The following is a 26,265-nucleotide window of genomic DNA, read 5'->3' on the forward strand; positions in this document are numbered from 1 at the left end:
AGAGACTCTGAGCACTGAGATGGCATCTCCAGATCTCACACAGGAACTAACCTGTCCCATCTGTCTGGAGATATTCACCCACCCGGTGTTTCTGGAATGTGGACATCATTTCTGCAGCTCCTGCATCTCCCAGAGTTGGCAGAAGGTCCCGGGAGATGTTTCCTGCCCCCAGTGTCGACAGGTCTTCACCCAGAGGAACGTCAGGCCCGCTCGGACCCTCATTAACATCGTGGAGAAGTTCAGAGAGGTGAAGGTGACACAGCCACAGGAGGAGTTTTACTGTCAGGAACACGAGGAGAAGCTGAAACTCTTCTGTGAAGATGAACACAAAGCGATCTGTGTGGTGTGTGGGATGTCCAGAGCTCATAAGACGCACAGTGTGATCCCAATAAAGGAGGCAGCCCAGATATACAAGGTACTGGATCACTGCTCCTGGCACAGGTAGATGGGGAAGAGGGACAGGGTGGAAGTCACAGAGAGAGAGAGTGTTTGTAGAATGTGGGGAGGGGAAGAGAGGGCAGGAGAGACAGGGATAGGGAAGGGGAGAGGGATGTTGAAAGAGGAGAGGGTTGGAGCGAGTAGAGGATTGATTGAGGAGGGGAATTAACCTGGAGGAGGATAATTGCAATAAACAGAATTAACCCACAGCTTCTACTTTGTTTATTGAGTGTAATCAATCCTGAGAATATCTCCTTCTCTACCTCACTGGCCTCACTCTATTTAAACACAGCAAACCCCTCCAGAAGGTGACAATGATTGTTTCCTTTGACAAACCCATTTGTGTCCTTTCTGTCTCAGAACAAGTTAGAAACATCATTGGAAACTCTGCAGAAGCAAATGGACCTCAGTCTTCACAGAAAAAGAGAACGAGAGGATGGGATTTCCCACATGAAGGTAGGAGAGTGTCCTTTAGGCTCTGTGTAAACATCCCTGTGTTTGTTATTGAGAGTGAGTGAGCCCCTCACACAGACAGAGAGAGTTTTACTGAATAAAATGCTGCTGCTCCAAAGTACACTGCGGGCTGCTCCCTGAACTGCAATATAAGGGACCGTCTGTAAATTGCAGATTATTATAACAGTGTTTAAATGTCTTACTTTCTCTCTCAAGCCAATCCCATCGATTGTTGAAATAAATCATGTCGGTAACTCACTCCCGGGGATCCATTATTCTATATATGAACCATCTGAACCCCTCGATTAGATTCCAGTCTGTAACTCACTTCCAGGAATCCATTATTCTATATATAAACCATCTCAACCCCTCGATTAGATTCTAGTCTGTAACTCACTCCCAGGTATCCATTATTCTATATATAAACCATCTGAACCCCTCAATTAGATTCCAGTCTGTAACTCACTCCCAGATATCCATTATTCTATTTATAAACCATCTGAACCCCTCGATTAGATTCCAGTCTGTAACTCACTCCCTGGTATCCATTATTCCATATATAAACCATCTGAACCCCTCGATTAGATTCCAGTCTGTAACTCACTCCCAGGTCTCCATTATTCTATATATAAACCATCTGAACCCCTCAATTAGATTCCAGTCTGTAACTCAGTCCCAGGAATCCATTATTCTATATATAAACCATCTGAACCCCTCAATTAGGTTCCAGTCTATAACTCACTCCCAGGTATCCATTATTCCATATGTAAACCATCTGAATTCCACAATTAGATTCCACTCAGTGACTCAGCCCTTGATGTCTATTATTTCATAATTAACCACTGGAATCACTTTACAATGTTTGTTTGTAACTCACTCCCACATAGCCAATATCCCATCAAACTGTTCAGCCGGCAGTGAACTGTTATTGTTTGTTATCCTTGCTGGATATAAATTTTTATCCCTATATCCCAGTGGACAGAGACCAGGGACACTGGGATTATAAACGTTGTTTATTCCATTCTGTATTCAATCTGTTCCAGGCTGAAGTTGACAGACTGAGAAATGAAATCAACAGTGAATTTGAAAAGATGCACAAGTTCCTGTTTGAGAAGGAGGAGCTGATGAAAGCAAAGTTGGAGAGAAAAAGCAATAAAGTATTCGAGGACATGGAGAACAATTTAACCAAAACCATGGATGAAATGTCTTCTCTTGAAGCAGCAATAAGAGATCTTAAATCGAGGCTGGAGGTACAACTGGCCCCAGAGTTCCTCAAGGTACAAAATCTCTTTGTCTTGTCCAGTGAAACATTCCAGAGACTGAGGGCGGGCACTCTGACCTTTAACCTCTGGGTTTGGATTAGGCCTCAGTCTGATTGGTTGGATGATTGTCTCTTTCTGCTGTCAGTCAGGGTCCAATGGGAAATGAGGTGAGATAATCTCAGTGTGATTCCTATACACAGCGTAACCACGACACTGATTGATGATTGGACTCCGAGAGAGCTGGGCTGGGAACTGGAGATGTTTACTCTGCTGCAGATAGAGTTCTACTGAGATCTGCTGAGGACGGGTTAAAGTGCATTATTGCAGGGGTGATGGAGATATGGTTAGAGAGATAAGAATGGGAGCGGGTGAGGGTAGAACACCCAGCTGGACAACAGTGGAGAGGCGATGGAGGAGGATGGCGTGATCGACCGTGTCAAAGGCTGCAGACAGATCGGGAAAAATGAGGAGGGAAAGTTTGTAATGATGGATTTTTTGGGGAGAGGGGTGAAGATGTAGATTTAAATGAGAGAGAGAGACAACACCTGAAGAGATGAAACAGTTTACAATCCCAGCTAACATGGGGACCAGGAGGGGTGGTTGGGAGATCAGTAGTTTTGGGAATTGGATGGAGGGGACAGGAGGTGGGTCTCATGGACAAGATGAGCCCCGAGAGGGAATGAAAGGAAAAAGTAAAAGTTATTTTCTAATTGAAATCTTGGTCTCTCAATTTTTACTCGAGATTTACAACAAGAACTCTTTAATCTGACTCGATCATATCTATTCTGTTTCTTTCCCCTCAGGATATTCAAGAGCTGTTGATGAGGTAAGCAGATATAAAGAAACAGTTTTGTGATGTGATCACTGCTGTCTCTCTAACACACACTGATTTCCAGACCTGTTTTTACAGGAGTCAGATGGAGTTTCACAAGCCTGGAACTGTCTCCACTCAGTTACCTGTAGCTATCGCCGGTGAACCATTCAAATATATCAAAGTGTGGAGGGAAATGAGAGCAGTGATTTCACCAGGTATCATTCTCTGTATATTACTGTCTGTCTGCCATTATCCACTTGATTAATGAGGTTTGACACACTGATGAAATGATCAGAAGATCAGAAGGAATAAGAACAGGAGTTGTCCAGCCAATTGAACCTGCTCTGATTTTGATAAGATCATGTCTGATCTGATTGGGGCCTTTACTCCACTTTCCTGCCTGCCCTAGATGACCCTTAACCCCTTGTTGATCAACAATCTATGGAATTCGGTCATGAATCAATGACCCAGCCTCTGCTGCTCTCTGTGGTAGAGAAGTCCAAAGACTAATATCCCTCTCCGAGAAGGAATTCCTCCTCATCTCTGTCTTCAATAGAGGCCCCTTCATTTGATGCTGTGTCACCTACACCTCGATTGGCCCAGAGATCAAACATCCTCCCAGCATCTACCCTGGTGAAGGAATCCCCTCATAATGTTATGTTTCAATAAGACAACCTCTTAGTCTTCTAAACTCCAGTGAGTACAGACCAACCAGCTCAACCTTTCCCCATAAGGCAATCCCTTCATCCCAGGAATCAGCCCAGTGAACCTTCTCTGAACTCTGTCCAATGAGAATCTCTCCCTCCTGATGTATGGAGATCAGATCTGAACACAGTACTCAAGCTGCAGTCTCACCAATCCCCTGTAAAGTTGGAGCAAGTCTTCCCTACTTTACACTCCATCCCTTCTCCAATAAAGGCCAACATTCCATTTGTTTCCTCATTCCTTGCTGCACCTGGACACTAGCTTTTAGTGATTGATGTACAAGGTCCCCCAGATCCCTCTGTACTGCAGCATTCTGCTGTCTCTTTCTATTGAAATAATTTGCTGCTTTTCTATTCTTCCTGCCAAGGTGGACAACCTCCCATTTTCCCACATTATACTCCATCTGCTAAATCTTTGTCCACTCATTTAACCGGTCTATATCCCTCCGCAGACACTTTGTATCCACCTCACAACTTCCCGAACTCACTTTGTGGCATCAGAAAATTTAGCTTCTGTACATTGGGTTTCTTCATCAAATCAGGAATATTGATCATAAATAGATGTATCCCCATCACTAATCAGTAATCTCGGGAATTTGGAAACATCACAACCAATGCATCCACTTTCTCTCCAGCCCCTCCTTTAAAATCCTGGGATGCAGGACATCAGGTCCAGGGGACAAGTTGTCTTTAATTTCATTGGTTTTCCAGACACTTTTTCTCTCGTGATCATGATTTTTTTAAGTTTATCCCTCCCTTTCCCTTCCTGCTTTTCCCCAACACTGGATGAACCCAGGTGTTGTTCTCTGTATATTGTTGGGTATTTTTCTCGCCCCAGGTTATAAGGAAACATTTATTTGATGATGTTTTGACATTTCTAAGGGACATTGCCAGACCTCAGCACAGAGCACCGATTGCCCCCCACATGCCCTGTTGCGAAGACTGATACTCTTCCCCTCACGCCGTACACCAGTCACCATGACTACATTCTGTCCCCTTCTGTGGCCAAGGACAGGAACTCCCAACTTAGGCAGACATCACCTTCTGTCTCTTCCTCAGCACTTTGCCTTGCTGTGAATGGAATTCAGTTCAGAGAAGTGTGAGGTTAATGTATTGGGAGAGTGAAGATATGACAAGGGAATAGACAATAAGTGGAAAGATAGTGAGAGTTGTGGAGGAACAGAGGGAGCTTTGAATTTATGTCCACAGATTCAGGACAGGTGGATAAAGTGGTGAAGATAACACACCGGATATTTTCCTGACTGATCACGGAATAGAAAATAAGAGCAGAGAGGTAATGTAGGAACTTTATTAAACACTAGTTAGTCTACAACTAGAGTACTTTATATCTTTCTGGTCAGTGTGCTGGAGAGGTTACCGAGGAGATTAATGAGGGTGTTGGATGGATCAGAGAACTTGAGTTCTGAGTTATGATTGGATAGATTGGGATTGTTTTCTTTCGATCCGAGAAGGCTGAGGGGAGATTTAATTGATGTGTATAAAATTAGGAATGTCCTGAGTGGAAAGGAAGCCCTGAGTTCCATTATCTCGGGATCCATGATCAGGGAGAGTAGATACAGGGTAAGGGGGAGGAGAGTGAAAGGGGATTATTTTCACTCAGGGCGTGGTCTGGATCTGGGAAAGGAAGATTGAGGCAGAAACACTCGTCACATTTATAAAGTAATCAGATCAACACTAAAGGTGCCGACAGGGTTACGGAGCAGGAACTGGAAACCGGGATTGGGCTGGAGAATTAATTTGCAGCCGAATCAGGTTGGTCTGGAATTCCCTTTTTCTGTGAATCCCAGAATGTTTACAAAACAGGAGGAAACCAATCGGCCCATTGCGTTCCTGGTAGCCCGTTGCAAGATCAACTCCCCAGGGCCGTTCCTTCACCTTTTCTCTGTAGCTCTGCAGATTATATAGATACATAGAAGCAGGAGGAGGCCTTTTGGCCCTTCAAGCCTGGTCCGCCATTCATCATGGTCATGGCTGATCATCCAACTCAATAGCCTAATCCTGCTTTCGCCCCATAGCCTTTATAACATTATCCCCAAGTGCCCTAGCCACCTTTTGAATATATTCAATGTTTTAGCATCAACTAGTTCCTGTGGTAATGAATTCCACAGGCTCAGCACTCTCTGGGTGAAGAACTGTCTCCTTGTATCTGTCCGAAATGGTTGATCCTGAATCTTCAGACTGTGACCCTGGTTCTGGACACACCCATCATTGGTAACATCTTCCATCCATCTACCCTGTCTAGTCCTATTAGAATTTTATAAGTCTCCATGAGATCCCCCCCTCGTTCTAATGAATTCCAGCGAGGACAATCCCAACCTAGTCAATCTGTCCTCATATGACAGTCCCGCCATCCCTGGAATTAGTCTGGTAAACCTTCGCTGCACTCCCTCGAGAGCAAGAACATCCTTCCTCAGAGAAGGAGACCAAAACTGCACACAATACTCCAGGTGTGGCCTCACCAAGGCCCTGTATAATTGCAGCAACACATCCCTGCTTCTATACTCGAAACCTCTCGCAATGGAGGCCAACATACCATTAGCCTTCTTTACAGCCTGCTGCAGTACATACTGACCTTCAGCGACTGGTACATAAGGACACCCAGGTCCTTCTGCACACTCCCCTCTCCCAATTTACAAGCATCCAGGTAGTAATCTGTCTTCCTGTTTTTGCTTCCAAAGTGAATAACCTCGCACTTATCCAAATTATACTGCATCTGCCATTTTTTTGCCCACTCGCCCAACCTGTCCAGATCATGCTGTAGCATCCCTGAATCGTCGTCACAGTTCACAGTTTGAAGAATAAAGTGTTCGGCGCGAAATTGGAGCTGAGTCCACACTTGATCAACCATGATCTCATTGAAGGCGGAGCAGGCTCGAAGGGCCAGATGGCCTACTCCTGCTCCGAGTTCTTATGTTATGTTCACCCTTCCACCCAATTTGATTCATCTGCAAACTTTGAGATGTTACATTTTGTTTCCTCATCCAAATCATTCATATATATTGTGAATAGCTGGGGTCCCAGCACCGATCCTTGTGGTACCCCACTTGCTACTGCCTGGCAATTTGAAAAGGCCCCATTAATTTCTAGTCTTTGTTTCCTCTCTGCCAACCAGTTTTCTATCCACCTCAATACATTTCCCCCAACCCCATGCGCTGTAATTTTGCACAATAATCTCTTATACGGGACTTTGTCAAACTTCTTCTGAAAGTCCAAATATACCACATCGACTGGCTCCCCCTTGTCAACTGTACTGGTTACATCTTCAAAGAATTCCAATAGATTTGTCAAGCATGATTTTCCCTTCATGAATCCATGCTGACTCTGACTGATCCTGCCATTGATTTTTCCTCATCAGTTAATGATTCAATTCCATTTGAAAGCTGTGATTCACTCTGATTCCACCACAGTACATTCCTGACCCTAAACACTCGCTGTATGAAAAGGATTTCCCTCACGATAATGTGGCTTCTTTTGTCAATCAGTTTAAATTCTGTGTCCTCTGGTTCTCTTCTCTCAGGGGAACCACCTCAGCTTCTCCAATCTGTGTCCGTAACTGAAGTTCCTCCTCCCAGGAACCATTGTGGTGAATGTTTCCTGCACTCTCTCTAATGCCCTCACATCCTTCCTCAAGTGTATTGCCCAGAACAGAGTTAAGGATTAACCAGTGTTTTATACAGATGTAACTTTGTCACTCTATTCTGTGTTAATAAAGCCTAAGATGCTGCATTCCTATTAATCATCCTCTCAACTTGTCCTGTCACCGCTAATTAGAACAAAGAACAAAGAAAATTACAGCACAGGAACAGGCCCTTCGGCCCTCCCAGCCTGCGCCGATCCAGATCCTTTATCTAAACCTGTTACCTATTTTTCAAGGTCTACTTCTCTTTGTTCCCCACCTGTTCATATATCTGTCCAGATGCATCTTAAATGATGCTATCTTACCCGCCTCTACCACCTCCGCTGGCAAAGCATTCCAGGCACCCACCACCCTCTGCGTAAAAAACCTTTTCCCCTCTCACCTTGAAATCGTGACCCCTTGTAATTGACACCCCCACTCTTGTAAAAAAGCTTGTTGCTATCCACCCTGTCCATACCTCTCATAATTTTGTAGACCTCAATCAGGTCTCCCCTCAACCTCCGTCTTTCCAAGGAAAACAATCCTAATCTACACAACCTTTCTTCATAGCTAGCACCCTCCATACCGGGCAACATCCTGGTGAACCTCCTCTGCACCCTCTCTAAAGCATCCACATCCTTCTGGTAATGTGGCGACCAAAACTGCAGGCAGTATTCCAAATGTGGCCTAACCAAAGTCCGATACAACTGTAACGTGACCTGCCGACTCTTGTACTCAATACCCCATCCGATGAAGGCAAGCATGCTGTATGCCTTCTTGACTACTCTATCGACCTGCGTTGCCACCTTCAGGGTACAATGGACCTGAACTCCCAGATCTCTCTGTACATCAATTTTTCCCAGGACTCTTCCATTGACCATATAGTCTGCTCTTGAGTTAGATCTTCCAAAATGCATCATCTCGCATTTGCCTGGATTGAACTCCATCTGCCATTTCTCTGCCCAACTCTCCAATCTATCTGTATTTTGCTGTATTCTCTGATAGTCCGCCCCGCTATCTGCAACTCCACCAATCTTAGTATCATCTGCAAACTTGCTCATCAGACCACTTATACCTCGTCCAGATCATTTATGTATATCACAAACAACAGGGTCTGAGCACGGATCCCTGTGGAACACCACTAGTCACCTTTCTCCATTTTGAGACACTCCCTTCCACCACTACTCTCTGTCTCCTGTTGCCCAGCCTGGTCTTTATCCATCTAGCTAGTACACCCTGAACCGCATACAACTTCACTTTTCCCATCAACCTGCCATGGGAAACTTTATCAAATGCTTTACTGAAGTCCATGTATGTGACATCTACAGCCCTTCCCTCATCAATTAACGTTGTCACTTCCTCAAAGAATTCTATTAGGTTTGTAAGACATGACCTTCCCTGAACAAAACCATGCTGCCTATCACTGATAAGTCTATTTTCTTCCAAATGTGAATAGATCCTATCCCTCAGTATCTTCTCCAACAGTTTGCCTACCACTGACATCAAGCTCACAGGTCTATAATTCCCTGGATTATCCCTGCTACCCTTCTTAAACAAAGGGACAACATTAGCAATTCTCCAGTCCTCCGGGACCTCACCCGTGCTCAAGGACGCTGCAAAGATATCTGTTAAGGCCCCAGCTATTTCGTCCCTCGCTTCCCTCAGTAACCTGGGATAGATTCCATCTGATCCTGGGGACTTGTCCAATTTAATGCCTTTTAGAATACCCAAAACCTCCCCCTTCCTTATGCCGACATGGCCTAGAGTATTTAAACATCCATCCCTAGTCTCAACATCCATCATGTCCCTCTCCTTGGTGAATACCGATGCAAAGTACTCATTAAATTCTCACTCATTTCCTCTGACTCCACGCATAAATTCCCTCTTTTGTCTTTGAGTGGGCCAATCCTTTCACTGGTTACCCTCTTGCTCCTTATATAAGAATAAAAGGCTTTGGGATTTTCCTTAATCCTGATAGCCAAAGATATTTCATGACCCCTTTAGCCCTCTTTATTGCGCGTTTGAGATTTGTCCTACCTTCCCGATATTCCTCCAAAGCTTCATCAGTTTTGAGTCGCCTCGATCTTATGTATGCTTCCTTTTTCATCTTAGCTAGTCTCACAATTCCACCCGTCATCCATGGTTCCCTAATCTTGCCATTTCTATCTCTCATTTTCACAGGAACATGTCTGTCCTGCACTCTAATCAACCTTTCCTTAAAAGACTCCCACATTTCAAATGTGGATTTACCCTTAAACAGCTGCTCCCAATCCACATTCCCGAGCTCCTGCCGAATTTTGTTATAGTTGGCCTTTCCCCAATTTAGCACTCTTCCTTTAGGACCACTCTCGTCTTTGTCCATGAGTATTCTAAAACTTATGGAATTGTGATCGCTATTCCCAAAGTAACCGTCGACTGAAACTTCAACCACCTGGCCGGGATCATTCCCCAATACCAGGTCCAGTATGGCCCCTTCCTGAATTGGACTATTTACATATTGCTCTAAAAATCTCTCCTGGATGCTCCTTACAAACTCTGCTCCATCTACGCCTCCAACACTACATGAGTCCCATTCAATGTTGGGGAAGTTAAAATCTCCCATCACAACCACACTATTGCTCCTACATTGTTCTATAATCTGTCTCCATATTTGTACCTCTACTTCACGCTCGCTTTTGGGAGGCCTATAGTAAAGTCCCAACAATGTTACTGCACCCTTCCTATTTCTTAGCTCCATACATATTGCCTCAGTGCTCGAATCCTCCATCGTGCCCTCCTTAATCACAGCTGTGATATCATCTCTGACCAGTAATGCAACTCCTCCCCGCCTTCTACCTCCCTCTCTATCCCTCCTGAAGCATCTATACCCTGGGATATTTAGTTGCGAGTCTTGCCCATCCCTCAACCAAGTCTCAGTAATACCAATAACATCATATTCCCAGGTACTAATCCAAGCCCTAAATTCATCTGCCTTACCTGCTACACTTCTCGCATTAAAACAAATGCACCTCAGACCACCTGTCCCTTTGCGATCATCACCTCTTCCCTGTCTACTCTTCCCCTTAGTCACATTGAGTTTATTGTCTCGTACCTTACTGGCTTTAGTTGCTGCTTCTTTATTGACCTCTAACTTCCTAATCTGGTTCCCATCCCCCTGCCACATCAGTTTGTGAAATGATGTTCTGTATCAAGGTTTAGGTCATTAATCTACACCAGGAAGAGTCGGGGTGCGAACACTGACCCCTGTGAACACTAATGTATAATCTATGTCCAGTTTGACAACAACCAACAACTGTCATTCACCCCATTTCATATCCATGTTGCTACTGTCCTCGTTATTCTGTACATTTTCTAGGTTTCTGTCTGTTAGGGCCCATGTTGGCATGGAGACCAGGGAACATACAAGGAGATGAAAGAGCAAAACCGTGTATTGAGATAACTGAAGTAATTTCTCTGTCATTTGGATGGGAATTTTCTACTGGGATCACTCCTTCCGAGTGTGAATGGAATTCCCAGTGGGAATGTAGCTGTTGTCCGTGTTATCCCATCACTGAGTCAGAAAGCTGTAGATTTTTGTCCCATTCCAGAATCTGGAGCAGGAAGTCCAGACTGACAATCCCAGCACAGTACTGAGGAAGTGCTGCAGTGTTGGAGGAGCCTCTTTCAGCTGAGACTTTACACCTCCTCAGCTGGAGAGCAATGATCCAGTGGCTGGAGTTTGAAAAGGAGGAGGAGAGATCACCCCCTTGTCCTGGCAGAGATCTCAGAGGGGGTGTAGGGCTGGAGGGGGAGAGCCCACCCCCTTGTCCTGACTGAGATCTCAGAGGGGGGGTGGAGGGCTGGAGTGGGAGAGATCACCCCCTTGTCCTGGCTGAGATCTCGGAGGGGGGTGTAGGGCTGGAGGAGGAGAGCCCACCCCCTTGTCCTGACTGAGATCTCAGAGGGGGGGTGGAGGGCTGGAGTGGGAGAGATCACCCCCTTATCCTGACTGAGATCTCAGAGGGGGGGTGGAGGGCTGGAGTGGGAGAGATCACCCCCTTATACTGACTGAGATCTCGGAGGGAGGTGTAGGGCTGGAGGGGGAGAGCCCACCCCCTTATCCTGACTGAGATCTCGGAGGGAGGTGTAGGACTGGAGGAGGTGACAGAGATGGAGTGTGGGCAGTGACAATTTTAGGTTTGAGGCATTGCTGGGTTCAAAGCTGATGAGGATCAGTGAGCACTGGGGGGCCTGAAATTATCAACAGGGGACAACCAGTGTCAGATTCCAGTAGATTGAGTTCAGGGTGGTGACTGACTCCCTACAACTTGTCTTAACCGAGGTGTTGTACTGAAGAGAGATCTTTATTCTCAGTGAATTGATGCTGATCTGTGCTGAGTGAACGGAGCTGAGGGAATGGGGAGGAATTTCTTCAGACACTCTGTCCCTGAGCTACCACAGTTCCTGGGCTGAGGAAAGTGGTGATGTCCCATCACCGTCTGTACACGTCTCGTCATTCACTCCTGTTTTTCTCACAGTAACAGCTTCCCAATCATGTTCTCTTCCAGCTCCAGCATCTCTCACCCTGGACCTGGAGACAGCAAGCGACGGACTCATCATTTCCCAGGATCTGACTAGTGTGAGGGCCGGAAATGAGCAGCAAGATCTCCCTGATCATGCGGGAAGATTTGATGAATGTGTGTATGTGTTGAGTTCCCAGAGTTTCACATCAGGGAGACACTACTGGGAGGTGGGTCTTGGAAACAAACCTCTCTGGGTTGTGGGTGTCTGCAGAGAGTCTGTCAACAGGAAAGGAAATATCACAGAGTCACCTGAGAATGGATTCTGGGTCATCGCTCGGCTTCCTGACTGCAAATCATTGAAAATCCCGGATGCCATCTCGCAGCTGAAAGTGAATCCCCGGAAGTTGGGAATTTACCTGGATTATGAGGGAGGACAGGTGTCATTTTACAATGCTGAGGACATGTCTCACCTGTACACCTTCACTGACACATTCACTGAGAAACTCTATCCCATCTTTAGTCCTTGTGTTAATATCTTTGGTAATAACCCTGAGCCACTCACACTGCTCTCTGGGTAACGCAGTGGGACATATTTTGGGAGGTCGGAGTTTTAGTAAGATGCCTGATTCACTGTCTGAACAGCTCATGTTGTCCTGATTCTCTGCTGTGTGCTGTCAGGGGGTGAGTGTATTTCTGTATTGTTTATTCTGTAAATTTAACTCAGATTCTCCACCCATCCCACTGTCCCGATCTCAATATAATGGGGCCCATAAACACTGGGCTGGTATAGAATGAAGCAAAATCTCCTGAATTGTGGTAACTGCCCAGCTCTCGAACAATTCATTGTGAATCTTTATTTTGTTTCCTCCCTTGATAAATATTTTATTTTAACACGGGACTGACACCTGGTGTGATGATTATTGATTCAGTGAATGAGCAGAAAGAATGTTTTTTCACTCCTGTATGGGATGTGGGTGTTGCTGGCTGAGCCCTCGTTGCCCGTCCCTAATTGCACTTGAGAAGCTGGTGTAGGTACATCCACAGTGCTGTTAGGGAGGGAGTTCCAGGATTTGGACTCAGCGACAGTGAAGGAACGGCCGATATGATTCCAAGTCAGGATGGTGAGTGACTGGAAGGGAACCTCCAGGTGGTGGTATCAGGAATGAGAATATCAGAATAGGTTCCGGAGTAGGACCTGTGACCATTCGGGAAGATCCTGTCTGAACATCAACTCCGACTCCACTTTCCCATCCTATCCCTTCATTCCCTTTGTACTCAGGAATATATCGATCTCTGTGAGGAATATACTCACTGACACCTCACCAAGAGGGAGAGAATTCCAAAGATTCCAAACTCTCTCTGCGGAAGGAATTTCTCCCCATCTCAGTCTGAAATGGACGACCCCTTATCCTGATTCTGTGACCCCCTCGTTCTAGACCAGTCTCAGCATCTACCCTGTCAGGATCTCTGAGAATGGTATATATTTCAATAAGATCATCTCTTATTCTTCTAAACTTCAAAGAATATAGAGCCGTCCAACTCAATCCCTCCTCATATCGGAAAACCGTTTCATCCCAAGAATCAATTCCGTGAACCTTCATTGCTTCCTCTAAGGTAAGTATATGTTTCCTCAGGTAAGGAGACTGAAACTGTCCACAGCCCTCCAGCTGTGTCCACACTCAATCCCTGTTACATTGCAGCAAGACTTATTCTCTTATACTTCAACCCCATTGTAATAAAGGCTAAGATACCATTTCCCTCCCTAATTGTTCACTGTCTCTGCTTGTTACCTTTCTCTGCTTCAGTGTATTTCGGGGTGTTGCCATTTAGGGTAGGTGGGGATAGGTTTAGGGATCTGGGGGTCCAGGTGACAGGGGAGTGAGCGACACTGCATAAGTGAAACTTAACAAAGTTGGTGGAGGAGATAAAGGAGGACTTTAGGATGTGGGATACACAGCGCCTGATGCTGGCAGGAAGGGTCCAAGTGGTTAAGGTGAATGTCTTGCCAAGGTTTTTATTTGGATTTCAGATGCTCCCGATTTTTATTCCGAAGGCCTTGTTCCGGAGTTTGGTCAATGTAATTTGGGAGTTTATTTGGGCGGGGAAGGTGCCAAGGGTGAAGTGGGCCCTGATACAGAGGCAGGGAGAGAAAGGGGACTTGGCGTTACCGAACCTGCTGTACTATTATTGGGTGGTGAATGTGGAGAAAGTGAGGTGATAGTGGGAGGGAGAGAGGCCGGAATGGGTTAGGATGGAGGAGGAGTCCTGTAGGGGGCCCAGCTTCAGGGCCATGGTAACGGTGGCACTACCGTTGTCACCGAGGAGATATACGGAGAGCCCGGGTTGTACAGTCCACGGTTAGGGTGTGGAACCAGCTGAGGAGACACTTTAGGATGGAGGATTCAAACTGGGGGAGACGGATGGCATGTACAGGAGGTGGAGAGAGGTGGGGTTGATGAAGGCCAGGGGTTTATATTTGGAGGAGAGGTTCGCCAGTCTGGAAGAGCTGTGGGAGAGGGTAGAGCTCCCGAGGGGAGTGATTTTAGGTATTTCCAAGTGAGGGGCTTTGCACGGAAGGTGTGGAAAGTGTTCCCCAGGCTGCCGAAGTCGCCCTATTGGAACGGCTGCTGCTTCCAGACATGGAGGAGGAGGGTAGGATTGGGGATATTTGGGGGGAGCAGAGGGAATGCACATGGTGAGGATTAAGGAGAAATGGGAGGAGGAGTTGGGGGTAGATAGGGGAGTGGGGAATGAGGCGCTGGGCGGGGTGAATCTGACCTCGTGCACGGATGTGTTACAGACTGGCATCTATTCGAGGGTTTTGTATGGTTTATATATATAATAATGGATATCTGGGAATGAGATACAGATTGGAATCTAATCGAGGGGTTCAGATGGTTTATATATAGAATAATGGTTACCTGGGACTGAGTTACAGACTGGAATCTAATCGAGGGGTCCAGATGGTTTATATATAGAATAATGGATACCTGGGAGTGAGTTACAGACTGGAATCTAATCGAAGGGTTCAGATGGTTTATATATAGAATAATGGTTACCTGGGACTGAGTTACAGACTGGAATCTAATCGAGGGGTTCAGATGGTTTATATATAGAATAATGGATACCTGGGAGTGAGTTACAGACTGGAATCTAATCGAGGGGTTCAGATGGTTTATATATAGAATAATGGATACCTGGGAGTGAGTTACGGAGTGGAATCTAATCGAGGGGTTCAGATGGTTTATATATAGAATAATGGATATCTGGGGGTGAGTTACAGACTGGAATCTAATCGAGGGGTTCAGATGGTTTATATATAGAATAATGGATACCTGGGAGTGAGTTACAGAGTGGAATCTAATCGAGGGGTTCAGATGGTTTATATATAGAATAATGGATATCTGGGAGTGAGTTACAGACTGGAATCTAATCGAGGGGTTCAGATGGTTTATATATAGAATAATGGATCCCTGGGAGTGAGTTACAGACTGTAATCTAATCGAGGGGTTCAGATGGTTTATATATAGAATAGTGAGCAGCACGGCAACACAGTGGTTAGCACTGTTGCTACACAGTTCCAGGGTCCCAGGTGCAATTCCCTGCTTGAGCCACTGCCAGTGTGGAGTCTCCATGTTCTCCCTGTGTCTGTGTGGGTTTCCTCCGGGTGCTCCGGTTTCCTCCCAAAAGTCCCGAAAGATGTGCTGTTAGGTAATTTGGACATTCTGAATTCTCCCTCTGTGTACCCAAACAGGCGCCAGAACATGGCGACTAGTGGCTCTTCACAGTAACTTCATTGCTGTGTTAATGTAAGCCTACTTGTGACAATAATAAAGGTTATTATTATTATATTTATTGCCTCACTCAATCTGGTCTCCAACTGAAAGGCAGCTGACAGTGCAAGTGGTCATTCACAGCACTGCCAGCAGATGGCGGCGCTGCTCCATGTAAAGCCCTTCCAGCCAACATGGGGAAAGTGTGAATCAGGATGAGAGAGATCAAGGAGGGATTTCGGGAAGCGCTTCTTCACACAAAGGTTATAAAACCAAGGCGAGTAAATGTGGTTCAGATACAGATCAGCTGTGAGCTAACTGAATGGTGCAACAGGCTGGAGGGGCTCAATACCCAACACCTTTTGATAAAATTATCAATTTGACATGAGGATCTCAGGATATTTTTAAAAGTTGAGAGACTTGTAAATATTGGGAGACGGAAGGATTTGTGTATCCATGAAGCAGAGAACGTTTATTTTAATGTATTTTATTCCAAATAAATTCAATAAATTCAAAAACAAAAACAAGCAACCTGGGGAACATTCCCCCAGCCACAATGTTACAATCTGTACAAATGTTTCCATTTTACACATTCCACCCCCCTCGTGATGAACAATTCCTCAAACGTGGCCACCGACGATCCCCACCGTTTGGGGATCAGAATCCCCTCAGATATGGGAGTCACTGAGAAATCCAATAGGGAATTCAGGAGAAACATCTTTTCCCAGAGCGGGATTAGAATGAGGAGGTCACTGCCGTTCACTGGGAACAGGGCAGGGCAGGGGACGGGGGTAAAATAGAGGGAGTGGGTCCTTCCCACCAGTTCAGTGCTGGACTCACTCTGACTGGGTTTGGGGATGGATACGAGGCCCTTGTTTCAGGTGAAGCAACATTTTAAAGTCTGGGCTCGATGGCAGCATTTACACTCACAGTGACTCCCAGTGGGAGTCAATGGAAAGGGATATTGTCCAGAGTGTTCAACAAGAGGCTGATTCACTGTTTCCCATTGATTGCTGCCACCCCAGTCGAATATCCTATTAATGAGCATCACTGTCTCAGTAACATGTCTTGTGAGATGATCACAAACTGTGGGTGAGGCAATAGCCAGAATCAGCTTCACGATTTGTTCAAACTAACAGAAGATTAACAAACGGATGGAGCAGGAGGTGAACAGGAATTTAAAGATGTTATTGGGCAGTAGATGTCCCAGCTCCTGATGTGTAAATGTGATCTGGTGGCTGACAGAGCCTGTCCCTTCATCACTCTCCAGTAAATGGAAGCTCAGCCCAGCTAGGGTGTCTGTGTGTGTGTGAGGTTCTGTGTGTGTCTGTGTCAGGGTCTGTGTGTGTGAGGGTCTGTGTTTGTGTGTGTCAGGGTCTCGGACTGGCACTGGAGACTCCCCTCAGGACAGTTTCCAGCATTTTGATTCATTACATTTTACATTTATATAGCGCCTTTAATGAAGTAAAACATCCAAAGGGACTCGACAGCAGCGTCAATCAGACAACAAAATTTGAGACTGAATCTGTTCTTCGAGACGCTTCTCCCCACAGGCAGAGAATGTGCAGCATCTGAGAAATGAGCAGCTCCAACACACCATTGTTCCTGTTCACTCCAGTTACAGAAACTCTGCACCAACTTTCCATCTTCCTGTCCAGAAGCTGATCAGAGAGGTTGCGGCAGGATTGAGGGGGGAAAAGATGGGCCCGGATTTGGGAGGGAGAGAGAGAGACTCTCCAGGAATTTGGAGAAGGGGGAGGTTGGAGATGGGGGTGGACATGTTCAAAAAGATGTTTTTTGTGAGAATGAGGGTCAGATGGTGACAGGGTGGAGAGAGGATAAGGAGGGGCTCAGGGATTAGATGGATTTGGAAAGGACTTGGGGGGGAGGGAGAGGAGAGAAACTAGAGAAAGATGTGGGGGTGAAGGGGGGGTGTTTAGTCAGTGGGTTGGGGGGCAGGAGGTTAGTAACAGAAACAGCTGTAAGGATGGTCTGGATTGTAACTAAGAAAGCCATTGCTGAGTTCCTCACACGGGGGGAGTTGAGGGAGGTGGGGAAAGGGGAGAGAGAGTTTTCAAGGGGTGGGTTTGTAGAGAGAGAAGAGAAATAATGTTATAAATCTGACTTTATAAAAGTGATAAAGGCTCCAGACACAATAAAGGGGTCAGTTTGATTTAATTCCAAAGTTGCTGACACTGAGTGTGTCACTGATCACGTGAAGTGAAATCCAGGAAGTGCAGAGCTGAACAGGAATTGAAAGTGAAAGAGCGGGAACAGGGAAGGAGAGAGAGACTCTGGGCACTGAGATGGCATCTCCAGATCTCACACAGGAACTAACCTGTCCCATCTGTCTGGAGATATTCACCCACCCGGTGTCTCTGGAATGTGGACATCATTTCTGCAGCTCCTGCATCTCCCAGAGTTGGCAGAAGGTCCCGGGAGATGTTTCCTGCCCTAAGTGTCGACAGGTCTTCACCCAGAGGAACGTCAGGCCCGCTCGGACCCTGGGTAACGTCGTGGAGAAGATCAGAGAGGTGAAGGTGACACAGCCACAGGAGGAGTTTTACTGTCAGGAACACGAGGAGAAGCTGAAACTCTTCTGTGAAGATGAACACAAAGCGATCTGCCTGGTGTGTGGGATGTCCAGAGCTCATAAGATGCACAGTGTGATCCCAATAAAGGAGGCAGCCCAGATATACAAGGTACTGGATCACTGCTCCTGGCACAGGTAGATGGGGAAGAGGGACAGGGTGTAAGTCACAGAGAGAGAGAGTGTTTGTAGAATGTGGGGAGAGGAAGAGAGGGCGGGAGAGACAGGGGTATGTAAGGGGAGAGGGATGTTGAAAGAGGAGAGGGTTGAAGCGAGTAGAGGATTGATTGAGGAGGGGAATTAACCTGGAGAAGGATAATTGCAATAAACAGAATTAACCCACAGCTTCTACTTTGTTTATTGAGTGTAATCAATCCTGAGAATATCTCCTTCTCTACCTCACTGGCCTCACTCTATTTAAACACAGCAAACTCTGCCAGACGGTGACAATGATTGTTTCCTTTGACAAACCCATTTGTGTCCTTTCTGTCTCAGAACAAGTTAGAAACATCATTGGAAACTCTGCAGAAGCAAATGGACCTCAGTCTTCACAGTAAAAGAGAACGAGAGGATGGGATTTTCCACATGAAGGTAGGAGAGTGCCCTTTAGGCTTTGTGTAAACTTCCCTGTGTTTGTTATTGAGAGTGAGTGAGCTTCTCACACAGTCAGAGAGAGAGTTTTACTGAATAAAATGCTGCTGCTCCAAAGTACACTGCGGGCTGCTCCCTGAACTGCAATATAAGGGACCGTCTGTAAATTGCAGATTATTATAACAATGTTTAAATGTCTTACTTTCTCTCTCAAGCCAATCCCATCGATTGTTGAAATAATTCATGTCTGTAACTCACTCCCGGGGATCCATTATTTTATATATGAACCACCTGAACCCCTCGATTAGATTCCAGTCTGTAACTCACTCCCCTATCCATTATTCTATATATAAACCATCTGAACCCCTCGATTAGATTCCAGTCTGTAACTCACTCCCAGGTATCCATTATTCTATATATAAACCATCTCAACCCCTCGATTAGATTCCAGTCTGTAACTCACTCCCAGGTATCCATTATTCTATATATAAACCATCTGAAACCCTCAATTAGATTCCAGTCTATAACTCACTCGAGGATATCCATTATTCCATATATAAACCATCTGAACCCCTCGATTAGATTCCAGTCTGTAACTCACTCCCAGGTATCCATTATTCTATATATAAACCATCTGAACCCCTCAATTATATTCCAGTCTGTAACTCACTCCCAGGTATCCATTATTCTATATATAAACCATCTGAACCCCTCAATTAGATTCCAGTCTATAACTCACTCCCAGGTATCCATTATTCCATATTTAAACCATCTGAATTCCACAATTAGATTCCACTTAGTGACTCAGCCCTTGATGTCTATTATTTCATAATTAACCACTGGAATCACTTTACAATGTTTGTTTGTAACTCAGTCCCACATAGCCAATATCCCATCAAACTGTTCAGCCGGCAGTGAGTTGTCATTGTTTGTTATCCTTGCTGGATATAAATTTTTATCCCTATATCCCAGTGGACAGAGACCAGGGATACTGAGATTATAAACGTTGTTTATTCCGTTCTGTATTCAATCTGTTCCAGGCTGAAGTTGACAGACTGAGAAATGAAATCAACAGTGAATTTGAAAAGATGCACAAGTTCCTGTTTGAGAAGGAGCAGCTGATGAAAGCAGAGTTGGAGAGAAAAAGCAATAAAATATTCGAGGACATGGAGAACAATTTAACCAAAACTATGGATGAAATCTCTTCTCTTGAAGTAGCAATAAGAGATCTTAAATCGAGACTGGAGGTACAACTGGCCCCAGAGTTCCTCAAGGTACAAAATCTCTTTGTCTTGTCCAGTGAAACATTCCAGAGACTGAGGGCGGGCACTCTGACCTTTAACCTCTGGGTTTGGATTAGGCCTCAGTCTGATTGGTTGAAAGATGTCTCTTTCTGCTGTCAGTAAGGGTCCAATGGGAAATGAGGTGAGATAATCTCAGTGTGATTCCTATACACAGCGTAACCACGGCACTGATTGATCACTGGACTCCGAGAGAGCTGGGCTGGGAACTGGAGATGTTTACACTGCTGCAGATGGAGTTCTACTGAGATCTGCTGAGGGCGGATTAAAGTGCATTATTGCAGGGGTGATGGAGCTATGGTTAGAGAGATAAGAATGGGAGCGGGTGAGGGTAGAACACCCAGCTGGACAACAGTGGAGAGGCGATGGAGGAGGATGGTGTGATCGACCCGTGTCAAAGGCTGCAGACTGACCGGGAATAATGAGGAGGGAAAGTTTGTAAGGATGGGTTTTTTGGGGAGATGGGTGAAGATGTAGATTTAAATGAGAGAGAGAGGCAACACCTGAAGAGATGAAACAGTTTACAATCCCAGCTAACATGGGGACCAGGAGGGGAGGTTGGGAGATCAGTAGTTTTTGGGAATTGGATGGAGGGGACAGGAGGTGGGTCTGATGGACAAGATGAGCTCCAAGAGGGAATAAAAATAAAGAATAAAAGTTATTTTCTTACTGAAATCTTGGTCTCTCAATTTCTACTCGAGATTTACAACAGGAACTCTTTAATCTGACTCGATCATATCTCTTCTGTTTCTTTCCCCTCAGGATATTCAAGACCTGTTGATGAGGTAAGCAGATATAAAGAAACAGTTTTGTGATGTGATCACTGCTGTCTCTCTAACACACACTGATTTCCAGACCTGTTTTTACAGGAGTCAGATGGAGTTTCACAAGCCTGGAACTGTCTCCACTCAGTTACCTGTGGATATCGCTGGTGAACCATTCAAATACATTAAAGTGTGGAGGGAAATGAGAGCAGTGATTTCACCAGGTATCATTCTCTGTATATTACTGTCTCCCTGCTGTTATCCACGTGATTAATGAGGTTTGACACACTGATGAAATGATCAGAAAATCAGAAGGAATAAGAACAGGAGTGGTCCAGCCCAGTGAACCTGCTCTGATTTTTGATAAGATCATCTCTAATCTGATTGGGGCCTTTACTCCACTTTCCGGCCTGTCCCAGATGACCCTTAACCCCTTGTTGATCAACAATCTCTCGAACTCGATCACGAACCAATGACCCAGCCTCTGCTGCTCTCTGTGGTAGAGAATTCCAAAGACTAATATCCCTCTCCGAGAAGGAATTCCTCCTCATCTCTGTCTTCAATAGAGCCCCCTTCATTTGATGCTGTGTCACCGACACCTCGATTGGCCCAGAGATCAAGCATCCTCCCAGCATCTACCCTGGTGAAGGAATCCGCTCAGAATGTTATGTTTCAATAAGACAACCTCTTATTCTTCTAAACTCCAGTGAGTACAGACCCAACCAGCTCAACCTTTCCTCATAAGGCAATCCCTTCATCCCAGGAATCAGCCCAGTGAACCTTCTCTGAACTCTGTCCAATGAGAGTCTCTCCCTCCTGATGTAAGGAGATCAGATCTGAACACAGTACTCAAGCTGCAGTCTCACCAATCCCCTGTAAAGTTGGAGCAAGTCTTCCCTACTTTACACTCCATCCCTTTTCCAATAAAGGCCAATATTCCATTTGTTTTCCTCATTCCTTGCTGTCCCTGGACACTAACTTTTAGTGATTGATGTACAAGGTCCCCCAGATCCCTCTGTACTGCAGCATTCTGCTGTCTCTTTCTATTGAAATAATTTGCTGCTTTTCTATTCTTCCTGCCAAGGTGGGCAACCTCCCATTTTCCCACATTATACTCCATCTGCTAAATCTTTGTCCACTCACTTAACTGGTCTATATCCCTCCGCAGACACTTTGTATTCTCCTCACAACTTCCCGACCTCACTTTGTGGCATCAGTAAATTTGGCTACAGCATATTCGGTTTCTTCATCCAATCAGGAATATTGATCATAAATAGTTGTATCCCCATCACTGATCAGTAATCTCGGGAATTTTGAAAGATTACCACCAATGCATCCACTTTCTCTCCAGCCCCTCCTTTAACATCCTGGGATGCAGGACATCAGGTCCAGGGGACAAGTTGTCTTTAATCCCGTTAGTTTTGCATATATGTTTTCTCTGGTGATCATAATTGTTTTAAGTTTGTCCCTCCCTTTTCCCTCCTGCTTTTTCCTAACACTGGATGACCCCAGGTGTTGTTCTCTGTATATTGTTGGGTATTTTTCTTTCCCCAGGTTATAAGAAAACATTTGTTGAACGATATTTTGACATTTCTGAGGGACATTGCCAGACCTCAGCACAGAGCACTGATTGGTCCCCACATGCCCCGTTGTCAAGACGGATACTCTTCCCCTCACTCCGTATACCAGTTACCATGACTACATTATGTCCCCTCTGTGACCAAGGACAGGAACTCCCAACTTAGGCAGACTTCACCTTCTGTCTCTCCCTCAGCACTTTGCCTTGCTGTGAATGGAATTCAGTTCAGAGAAGTGTGAGGTTAATGTATTGGGAGGGGGAAGATGTGGCAAGGGAATAGACAATAAGTGGTAAGATAGTGAGAGGTGCGGAGGAACAGAGGGAGATTTGAGTTTATCTCCACAGATTCAGGACAGGTGGATAAAGTGGTGACGATAACACACCAGATATTTTCCTGTACTGACCAAGGAATAGAGAATAAGAGCAGGGATGTAATGTCAGAACTTTATTAAACACTAGTTAGTCTACAACTAGAGTACTTTATATCTTTCTGATCAGTGTGCTGGAGAGGTTACCAAGGAGATTAATGAGGGTGTTGGATGGTTCAGAGAACTTGAGTTCTGAGTTATGATTGGATAGATTGGGGTTGTTTTCATTTGATCAGAGGAGGCTGAGGGGAGATTTAATTGAGGTGTATAAAATTAGGAGTGTCCAGATAGAGTGGAAAGGAAATCCCGAGTCCCATTGCCTCGGGGTCCCTGATCAGGGAGAATAGATACAGGGTGAGAGGGAGGAGGGTTAAAGGGATTATTTTCACACACAATGTGGTCTGGATCTAGGACTCTCAGCCTGATAGAGGCAGAAACCCTCATAACATTTATAAAGTAATCAGATCTACAGTGAAAGTTTTGTAACCAAAAGTGTTATGGAGCAGTAACTGGAAACCGGGATTGGGCTGGAGAATTCTATTTCAGCCGAATCTCACATGTTGGTCTGAAATTGCCTCTTTCTGTGAATCCCAGAATAGTTACAAAACAGGAGCTGACCATTCGGCCCATTGTGTTCCTGCTAGCTCACTGCAAGACCAACTCACCCAGGGCTATTCCTTCACCTTTTTCTCTGTCGCTCTGCAGATTTTTCCTGTGCAGTTAATGATTCAATTCCATATGAAAGCTGTGATTGAATCTGATTCCAATACAGTGCATTTCTGATCCTAAACACTCGCTGTGTGAACAGATTTTCCCTCACGCTAATGTGGCTTCTTTTGTCAATCAGTTTAAATTCTGTGTCCTCTGGTTCTCTTCTCTCAGGGGAACTACCTCAGCTTCTCCAATCTGTGTCCGTAACTGAATTTCCTCCTCCCAGGAATCATTGTGGTGAATGTTTCCTGCTCTCTCTCTAATGCCCTCACATCCTCCCTCAAAGTGTGTTCCCAGAACAGAGTTGAGGGTTAACCAGTGTTTATACAGATATAACTTTGTCACTCTATTCTGTGTTAATAAAGCCTAAGATGCTGCATTCTTTATTAACCACTCTCTCTCCCTGTCCTGTCACCGTTAATTGTGAAATGATATCCTGTGCATTAAGGTTTAGGTCATTAATTTACATCAGGAAAGTCAGAACCCATTTGAATACCAATATCTATCTTCAGTCTGAACAAGCAACAACTGTCATTCACCCCGTTTCATATCCATGTTGCTACTGTCCTCGTTATTCTGTATATTTTCTATGTTTCTGCCTGTTAGGGTGACTGTTCCCCTGTTGCCAGAGACTAGGGAACATACGAGGAGGTTAAAGAGCAAAACCGTGTATTGAGATATTGAAGTTATTTCTCTGTCATTTAGATGTCAATTTTCCACCAGGATCACTCCTTCCAGCTCTACAGCCCCCTTGTCCTGACTGAGATCTCGGAGGGGGATGTAGGGCTGGAGGAGGAGAGCCCACCCCCTTGTCCTGGCTGAGATCTCGGAGGGGGGGGGGTAGGGCTGGAGGAGGAGAGCCCACCCCCTTGTCCTGACTGAGATCTAAGAGGGGGGTGTAGGGCTGGAGGATGAGAGCCCACCCCCTTGTCCTGGCTGAGATCTCGGAGGGGGGTGTAGGGCTGGAGGAAGTTACAGAGATACTGGCTGGGAGGATGCCGTGTAGACATTTACGTTTGAGATATGTCTGGGTCAGAAGGCGATGACGGTCAGTGAGAATGGGGTCCTGGGAACGTGGAAGGTGAGGTGGATCACGAGGGGGGAGGGGGGAAAGGTGGTTGGTGATGGGTGTATGGGTCTTGGTGGAAGTTATGACTGTGGGCAGCAGAATTTGGATGAGCTCACGTTTCCGTTTCGGGTTCCACGTTGAAAATAAATGAACGCACATCCAGACTCCCCCTTGACTGTTGTGTACAGGGAAGTGAGACAGTTAATGTTTCAATCCCATTCACAAATTGAAAAACGTGTCAACACTGTCCAAAAAATGTCACAACAGGCTGGACACAGGGCAGTGACCGAGTTCCTACAATTTGGCTTCACCGAGGTGTTGTACTGGAGAGAGATCTGAGCTGAGTGAATGGAGCTGAGGGAAGGGGGAGAAATTTCTTCAGACACTCTGTCCCTGAGCTTCCACAGTTCCTGGGCTGAGGAAAGTGGTGATGTCCCATCACAGTCTGTACACGTCCCGTCATTCACTCCTGTTTTTCTCACAGTAACAGCTTCCCAATCATGTTCTCTTCCAGTTCCAGCATCTCTCACCCTGGACCTGGAGACAGCAAGCGACGGACTCATCATTTCCCAGGATCTGACTATTGTGAGGTTCGGAAATGAGGAGCCAGATCGACCTGATCATCCCAAAAGATTTGATGTATACTTAAATGTTTTGAGCTCTCAGAGTTTCACATCAGGGAGACACTACTGGGAGGTGGGTCTTGGAGACAAGACTGACTGGATTGTGGGTGTCTGCAGAGAGTCTGTCAACAGGAAAGGAGACATCACACAGTCACCTGAGAATGGATTCTGGGTCATCGCCTGGACTGAAGACTGCAAATCATTGAAAATCCTGGATGTCATCTCCCAGCTGGAAATGAAACCCCGGAAGTTGGGAATTTATCTGGATTATGAGGGAGGACAGGTGTCATTTTACGATTCTGAGGACATGTCTCACCTGTACACCTTCACTGACACATTCACCGAGAAACTCTACCCCATCTTTAATCCCTGTAATAATGACTCTGACCCACTCACACTGCTCTCTGGGTAACGCAGTGGGACACGTTTTGGGAGGTCGGAGTTTTAGTGAGAAGCCTGATTCACTGTCTGAGCAGCACATGTTGTCCTGATTCTCTGCTGTGTGCTGTCAGGGGGTGAGTGTGTTTCTGTATTGTTTATTCTGTAAATTTCACTCAGATTCTCCACCCATCCCACTGTCCCGATCTCAATCTAATGGGACTCGTAAACACTGGACTGGATCAAATTTGCCTGAAGGGGGGTTGGAGGAGGGCTTTGAGGTCCGGTGGAGACCGTTCATGGCTAGATTTGAGGAGCTGTTTGTTGCGGGTGAGGATAGGGGAGGGAGTAAATGGGGGAAAACTGTAGAGACTGTTTACTTTGTTGGATGTGAAGAATATTTTGTTGAATGTGTTTGGAACAAAATATATTTTTTCGAAAACACTGGACTTGTATAGAAAGAACCATAATCTCCTGAATTGTGTTCCAATTGTGGCACAATTCATTGTGAATCTTTATTTTGTTTCCTCCCTTGAATAAATATTTTATTTGAAGACGGGACTGACACCTGGTGTGATTCAGTGAATGTGCAAAGAATGTTTTTTCACTCTTGTAAGGGATGTCGCTGGCTGAGCCCTCATCCCTAATTGCCCTTGACAAGGTGGTGTTGAGCTGCCTTCTTGAACCCGCAGCAGTCCCTGTGGTGTA

At 45.5% G+C, this 26,265-nt stretch overlaps 1 protein-coding gene across 3 annotated transcripts; it reads left to right on the forward strand.

The window, feature by feature from the left end:
- LOC119976334 (zinc-binding protein A33-like) lies at positions 1-26,118 on the forward strand. 3 transcript variants are annotated; one of them, XM_038816797.1, is made up of 6 exons: positions 1-415; positions 799-894; positions 1,935-2,168; positions 2,957-2,979; positions 3,064-3,182; positions 25,071-26,118. In XM_038816797.1, exons 1-6 carry the CDS (start codon positions 20-22, stop codon positions 25,589-25,591), a joined length of 1,389 nt encoding a protein of 462 aa, XP_038672725.1. In that variant the 5' UTR covers positions 1-19; the 3' UTR covers positions 25,592-26,118. The 3 variants fall into 3 exon arrangements, with proteins under 3 accessions (XP_038672725.1, XP_038672726.1, XP_038672724.1); XM_038816798.1 differs by lacking the exons at positions 2,957-2,979; positions 3,064-3,182 and adding exons at positions 20,828-20,850; positions 20,935-21,053; XM_038816796.1 differs by lacking the exons at positions 1-415; positions 799-894; positions 1,935-2,168; positions 2,957-2,979; positions 3,064-3,182 and adding exons at positions 17,829-18,285; positions 18,669-18,764; positions 19,805-20,038; positions 20,828-20,850; positions 20,935-21,053.
- Positions 26,119-26,265: the final 147 nt, after the last annotated feature.

Source organism: Scyliorhinus canicula, chromosome 13, assembly GCF_902713615.1.
Source record: "Scyliorhinus canicula chromosome 13, sScyCan1.1, whole genome shotgun sequence".
NCBI lineage: Eukaryota > Metazoa > Chordata > Chondrichthyes > Carcharhiniformes > Scyliorhinidae > Scyliorhinus > Scyliorhinus canicula.

Excerpts from the sequence above, each read along its gene's own strand:
- LOC119976334 (XM_038816797.1), top strand. The coding sequence starts at position 20 with ATGGCATCTCCAGATCTCACACAGGAACTAACCTGTCCCATCTGTCTG. Across the intron at positions 2,980-3,063 it reads ATTCAAGAGCTGTTGATGAG|GAGTCAGATGGAGTTTCACA; the intron begins GTAAGCAGATAT and ends CTGTTTTTACAG. Across the intron at positions 3,183-25,070 it reads GAGAGCAGTGATTTCACCAG|TTCCAGCATCTCTCACCCTG; the intron begins GTATCATTCTCT and ends GTTCTCTTCCAG.